General features: G+C 39.5%; 1 protein-coding gene across 1 annotated transcript in view; it reads left to right on the top strand.

Moving 5' to 3' along the window:
* tbx15 (T-box transcription factor 15) overlaps positions 1-7,500 on the top strand; it is a 65,435-nt gene that overhangs the window by 13,957 nt on the left and 43,978 nt on the right. Inside the window, exon 3 of the mRNA XM_015058640.1 lies at positions 985-1,086. Within this exon, the coding sequence (XP_014914126.1) occupies positions 985-1,086 (102 nt within the window). The remainder of the gene's footprint in view (positions 1-984; positions 1,087-7,500) is intronic.

The raw sequence follows: 7,500 nt of genomic DNA, 5'->3' as shown, positions 1-7,500 counted from the left end.
TCAGTTAGGTCATTACATAATTTTATGTTTGCAATAAAAGAAGAAAAAAAAACATACAACCCCCCACGAACATAGAAGTTATAATCATTACAAACTAAAACGTTCCTTTTCACCTAACATGCCTGAAATTTAAATAAGACATTTTGTCAATGTTTTACGTCTTGTGAGGTTTTTATTCATTGTATAATCAGTTAGTCGTCCGTTTAAAAATTATTCTACGTACTGTAGTAACAGCAAAGCTTCATTTTTATTATTTTTTTTACAGGGATGCACTGAAAAATAAAATCCTTGAGCGACCCCAGTAATTAATCATCCTGCTGGAAGCTCAGACATCCCACCCTTTTCTGACATGTGAACACATCGTACATAAGTGCTGCCACTTCACACTAGCAGCAACACCCTTCGTAGTGGGAGTTGTTACTGAGTATTTCCACAGAGGCATGTTGGCTGCTCACTTAATCTCAGCAGGTAACAGGAAGCTAAACGCATCGCAGCAACCTTCTTCTGTTTTTATCATTTTTAAGAGTCCAGTTCTGTCGTTGGACCTGCCAACGGATTAGGAAATGTTTCTGGTATTTTGTAAAACCTAGAGTTAATGTAGAGATCTACGGTCTGTGGAGGGAAAAGAGTATTATTGATTTTAACTTTACTCCTGTAAAGTTAAAATGCTAATGACAGTAGCTGTGTTACACACATAGAGTTGCGTAGAAATGATTAATCATTTGGTGTTGACATGTTGGTATGGGTCCCCTTTTGGCCCCCAAAAAAGCTGCTGAGAGCCCCAAACAGGACCGGCCTTGGTTGTAAGACTGACTGCTCCTGGAAAGCCTTTAAATGCTTTGAGTTACAGCATTTGTTTACCTTTTGGGATAAAAAAAATAGATAGTTTTTGGTTTTGCAACCATTTTTATGACAATTTCTGGTCTCTAGTTTCAAGTTGTCTTCAGGTCAGTGACGTCTTTGTTGCTTTTTGTCCCCAATCAGGAGGATGTTTCCAGCCATGAGGGTAAAAATTGCTGGCCTGGACCCGCACCAGCAGTACTACATCGCGATGGACATTGTGCCAGTAGACAACAAGAGATACAGGTGCCCTCCTCCTCCTACACACACACACACACACACACACACACACACACAACTGAGAGCTGCTGAGCATCATCCAAAACAGCAGCAAGCTCTCAGCGCTAAACCTGTCATTAAATCCGGTCATTGTTATTTACGATGCTTGACATTTCAATTCATAAATCCAGAGTTTTCCCGAACAGAACAACTGCTTCACCAAACAGGCTCCGCCGGGGAGGGAGGGAGAATTTTATTTCTCCGGGCTTCGCTGTGGATTCCCACGATGGTCCTAATGTTGTCACACCTGCTTTTTGGCTACGACGAAAATGAAACTGTATGCAAAATGGAAAAAAAAGAAGAAGAAGAAGAAAAAAAACAACATCGGAGCTACAGATGCAGCTGATCAGCAGGAAATCAGGTCAGCTTCAGTCTGTTAGTCAGATCAGCCTTTCAGTTTTATTAAACGCACATCTTTTTTCCTGGACGGGTTTCAAAACATCAGTCCTTGGCGAATACTCGCTGCCCCTCGTTGTTGTGCACGTCTAATTTAGACTGTCTGTCATGTCGGTTATTCGGAACGTTATTTGGATTAAGCAAAGATAGTGCAAGTTGGTCTTTTTGCCCTCACTCCACTACTGTGATAAAAAGAGAAAAAAGTCACCATGGTCATTTGGACTCTAAGAAAAAGAGATAGTATGTGTGTGTGTGTGTATGTGTGTGTGTTTGTTTGTAATAGCTTATGGGGACCATTTTCCAGACACATACCACGTTGTGGGGACCCACTGCTCCTTGTGGGACCAAAGCCTGGTCCCCACAGGGGGAAACGCTGTTTTTGGGTCAGGGGTCAGATTTAGGATAAGGTGTGAATTCAGTTTTGGTTGGGGTTAGGTATGTGGTGATTAGGGTTAGAGTTAGGCTGTAGAAATGAACAGAAGTCGATGGAAGGTCCCCACAAAATAGCCACGCAAACACACGTGTGTGTGTGTGTTTGTGTTGGAGGATGATGTGTGTGTGATGGATCGCTCTGGATAAGCTATAAGACTGATATCCTGGCTCGCAGCGCCGCTCCCTGAAGTCAGAGCCAGGGACGGGAAGATTGAAATGTATTCATCATCATCATCATCATCATCCCACGGAGAAGAGCGGCAGAGCCAGAAGCGGCTGCCTGCGAACAGCACAACTCCCAACATGCATCACTGCAAAAGTTGGGATTTGGAGGAAAAGAGAGAGTGCAACGAAAGAAAACAGAAGGCCGTTGCTATGGAGCCGAGAGACAGACATGATCGATTGATGAAGAGGCTGAGAGAAGTGTGAGGTTCCTTTGAGATGCGGCGGGACGCTGACACAAATGAACCAAACTGATATTTAGAGCCGCTTTCATATTTCTTGGCATCCGTTGGACAAAACAAAAACACAAAGCGAATACAGAAAACCTTAACAGCGGTGTTTTACTATTAGGAAAACCAAAATCCAATTTTTGGGAAGAAAAGAAAATGTGAAACATTTTGTTTACTTTAAAACTCAACTATTTGAACAGCTAGCAATTCCTAAAAGCAACCAAAGCAGTTCTTATTGACTTCAATTAACTTTGATTAGTAATCGAAGACCTTCTGTTTCCCTGATCTATAATACGATGTAACCTGGAGCTCCATTTCTAGTAGTCAGTCTTCAAAAAGGGGAAAGACGAGAATACACACTGTTCAAAAAGAAGCCAGTCTTGAAATGTCAGGAAGCCTAACCCTAACCCTAAGCAAATAAATTGCTTTTATTTGATCAGATCTACATTCAGAGAAATAATCGAAAGGGTTGAAATCAACTGAAACTGTGAAAAAACAAGGCTGAAATGAACCCATGTTTATCTCTGTTATGCATTGAGAAGAAATGAGATTTTCAATCCACTTTTATGCTGTTATGGTATTTCATAAAAATATGACATATGATCAGAAAAGCACCAATTACTCCTGCTGCTTCTGAATTTATTACACAAATGCACCGATTGCCATTGTGGTACATGGACACAAGTGCATAACGTACATAAATTATGAAGATCTGACTTTAAGTGATCAGTGAACCATGTTGGTAGCTTAGCTCTGCAGTCGGTTACCATAGAAACACGCTCCTCGCAGCTTTTAGTTTTAAAACATAGAGGAGTTCCTGTAGTTTCCGTTTTACTCAAGATTAAATATTACAAAAAAAGCTTGATTGGTCTGATGAAAGAAGCGTGGCGGCCTTCTTTCAGCCAGCTGGTCAACCATATGCAGCAATAGCCACACATGAATTAACTCCAGGACTATCTCTTGCATCTTATTTTTAAACCGTAGGAATGGCATGATGGAGAATGTAAGTGGTTTTGAATGAATACATTTTAAAATCTCCGTATATTTTTACACTGCTGTCTGGCTGCGCTTCCATTGACTGTATGATTGCACAATTTGAAAATAAATTAGCATAATAGAAACATTATAATTTTGAAAAATCCCTTACTTTTCTACAAAAACTCGCAAAGTTGGCGTTTCAAAGTTGATTTGTTTTGCAAAGCTGAAAATATTTTTCACATGATCATGTCACATGCTGATCATGTGACATGATCAGCAACCTGAACGCCGCCACTGGAGTTCCTCAGAGATGTTACTCTCCTTTTGCAGCAAATATCAGAAAATAAATAAAGCAAAATGTGCAGCATTATGACAGAATTTCCCCTGATTTTGATAGACAGCTGGATGGTGGTACAGTTGGTAGCGCTGTTGTCTTGCAGGAAGAAAGTTCTAGGTTGAAATCCTGACCTGTGTGGATTTCACATGTTCAGGTTCTCTCTGGGTACTTCAGCATCTCTGTAAAAGGCCGATAGGTGTGAGTGTTTGCATGTATGGTTGTGTGTCTCTGTGTTGCCCTGAGATGGACTGTTTGCTAATTGCTGCTGGCTAGTCTGAAGGAGCTGAGTGGGGGAGTTGCATTGGATGGCTGCGGAAGTTTGGAAACTGCAGCTCAGAGGAGGAGCTTTGTCCTCTAAGGCGGGGCTAAGTCCACCCAGCTGTTTCGAACAGTTGAATGGTTGCCATGGAGATTAAAGGATTTATCAAACATGTGTGAAAGAATCAAGGCAACACACCAGGTATGTTTTTGATTAGGAAATAACATTATAACACAATGAAAAGCTCAAAAAATAGATTTTACATAATACTGCCCCTTTAAAAATGAGAATAAATAAATAAATACAAAAATTTTTGAAGTAATCTGAAGATCTTACCATATAACAGTTTTAAATGTAGAACATGATGGAAAATGCTTTCTAAATTTTAATGACATTTTAAACAGTTCTGTTAACTTTATTTATTAGTCTATATACAACAGAGAAGCTAATTTATTTTAGTTATTTTTTTTAGTTAATTTTAACTATGATTACAAACACCACTGGCACGTAGGCCGCCACATATGCAAAAAGTGGACAGGGGTCAAACAACTCTGGGCAAAAGTGAAGAGAATATTTCATCTGTTGAATATTAACGTCACCAGGTGAGACTTCCAAGCCAGACTCGGATTTATTTTTGTAGAGTTTTACACTTTTAAAGTTGATTGTTGAAGTTAAGTCCCTCATTAAATCCTACTCACTAGGCTAAAATTTTCATAGTTATGTATTTATCTTTGCGATGGTAGAAAGTCGTCAAGTCGAAATCAGAGATCAGATACCAATTCAGATTTTGATTGATTTATATTTTTCTTTTCACTGTAACAGACAAAATAATAATAATAATAATAATAATAATAATAATAATAATAATACATTCTTCAGGTTCTGTGATGGGGTTAGTAGATTTAAATCCACCAGAAAAAATCAAGGAATTACAAGTCTTCAAAAACTTTTAAAGAATCAGACAAAACTTTGTTTTTTTTACTAAAAACAACATTAAAGGAGTTTCCAAAATGTTGGGAATTTGTAGCTTTCATGTGTTTAATGAATTGAAAAATTATTATTTTTTATTTTTTTTACTGTTTGACCAGGCATTTACTAATCAAGGGAAAACCACTTGAATCTCATCTCTAACCCATGGATTGATGCATCTCTGCTAACATTCCCATATTTGCTTTGATAACTCAAGGAGCTAAAAGATGTTTAAAACTTCGGCTTGAAACTGAACAGAAAAAAGGCTTAAAAGAAATTAAAACCCTTAATTTAGCCAGAATCACCTTGAATAGATGATTCTGGAAGGAAAAAAGCAGATTATTAGAAGTCTGCTGAATGTCTGAGATGAAACTTTATTGATGGGATTGAAGCAGGCCAGTTCAAATGTGTTGCTGTGTGAGAGTAGAAGTTATTAAAGGTAACAGGAGACAAAGATCCGCCATCTCCTCCCATCTGCAGAGCTTATTTATTTACACCAGACTTATCAAGCAGAAACGAAAACATTCATAAACAAAAGAAAAAACACGACCGATTCTTATAATTTCACTGCTGCAATCAGATCATTCGATTTGACCTTAAAAAAAAAAAAGAAAACACAAAGTTTCCACCGGAGCGTTCTGTAGGCGTTCCGCTCTGCAGCTTCTCCCACCAGCAAACCAAGACATCATGGAGGATTTTTAGAGGCCAGGAAGGTCTTGTAAAATTAAATAGGATTTTCTTCCAGGCTGGGGAATTTACCACAGGACTTTGCAAACCCAGCCGGCCTCTGTCACTGGTGTGTCTCACAGTGCCTGGGAGTTTGCCGTCTGGAAATGTGGGGCTTTATTGGGATCGGTCCCGCTTTGCACAGTGCCGCTTGCCCCGCTTCAGCAGCGCCTCACGGTACTGCTCATCAAGCGCTTACATTGCAGCGATTACTTATGCTGAACAACTTGCTTGGGAATGTTTAATGTCATTGATCTTAGTGCCTCGATTCCTGTGTGTAGCGCAGCATTTTATAACTCATCTATTTGGTTTGGAAACGCACTTATAGCTCTTCAGGATCTTACTCTGTGATGCTATGCACAACCTCTGGAAAGTCTCTCATCATTACTAAAGTTGATAGCTTAAAGACAATCCAGTTAGGACTGTTTCACCAACATATGAACCCAACCAAGAGTCGATTTAGCAAAACAGGATTCGTTATAGATGTGACCCAACATGCTAAGTTAAGTTTTCAACCTGAAAAGTTGGTTAAATGGAGTCGCTGCCCGCCGTGCGGCGTACAAGCATGTGACTCATTAATAAGGCTTCGTAATAACATGGACGCATACCGAGTTTTCATTTCGACTCTGTTGGACAGCACGGACTTCAAACTTTATAAAAGTGGTGTTTTTATATTGGTTTTGTGGTTATTTACTTCAAAATAAAGCCAGAAATAAGATCGATCATTTCCGCCTTATTTTGTGGGGTCTAAATGTCCCACATTTCGAAACAACCAATAAAAATGTGTTGACGGTCTGTTGCTAGGTAGAATGGAGACACGCGGAAAGAGACGAGGGGGGTGGGGGTTTATTTGGATACGGCAAGAGACTAGGGCACAGTGATGCTGTGGATTTTACTAAGAGTGTTTCGATGGGTTTTTTAGACTATAAGTGTGTTAGTTAGAGTTCGTGGTGTGTGCAGGGTTAGTAGTAGTTTTGCTAGCTATCGCTATATGGCTTCATACCGAGCGCTGACGCACAGAGAAGTGAGACTCCACGCCGGGATGGCCATTTAGACCTCGACTTCAAAGGGTTAAAGTGACCAGAGGCTAACATGGAGGCTACCAGAGGGGGAGATACAAGAGATAATCCAAACTACTAACACATTTGTAACAATTCAATTTCTAAAACAGCAAAAACTCAAAATTTATACTCAATATATTTCAACAGCTTAATGTTGTCAATGGTGCATTCTGTTTGTGCTTGGATTTTGAGTTTTCCACGTTTCTAGCTGACGTTTTCCCGTTGGGAGAGTCTGGAGTCACAGCTGCTAGCTTAGACTTAAACATAGCAGCAAAACCTGGCTGTAAGCTGTAGCGAGAGATAATTTTTTACTAACTATTCACACGGTTTGTGACTCATTAAACCAGCGGTACAAAACTACTGTGAAACATCTTTGTGAAAATGTTCTTTAAGTCTTTAACACAAAAAAAGAGAGAGAATTAACTCGTATTGCTAACGGTAGCTAGCGCTACGACATGTAGCAAATCTCACAGGTTGTTGAATTTGGAAGAGGAATCTGCTTGAATCGGGTTTGACGTCATTTCAAGCAAAATCTTTCAGATACCATGTCGATAGGAGGGGGGTACTAGCTGGCACTAATTAGCATCGAAAAGCTAATTTTGTTTTTATTAAACAAACCTTTCCTCTTGAGTGCCGTCAGTACAACTCACCGAGATTACTGGCATTATACAGCATTAGTTTACCTTTGTGTTATTTCTTATTTCATCCAGAGGAAGAGGTTCAGTGAAGTTTAATCAGATTGTCATTCAACAACTTTTCTCCAATCCGAAA

Source organism: Poecilia latipinna, unplaced genomic scaffold (assembly GCF_001443285.1).
Source record: "Poecilia latipinna isolate Pla-1442-1.1 unplaced genomic scaffold, P_latipinna-1.0 Scaffold1558, whole genome shotgun sequence".
NCBI classification, from domain to species: domain Eukaryota; kingdom Metazoa; phylum Chordata; class Actinopteri; order Cyprinodontiformes; family Poeciliidae; genus Poecilia; species Poecilia latipinna.
This window is presented reverse-complemented; position numbering and strand designations above follow the sequence as displayed.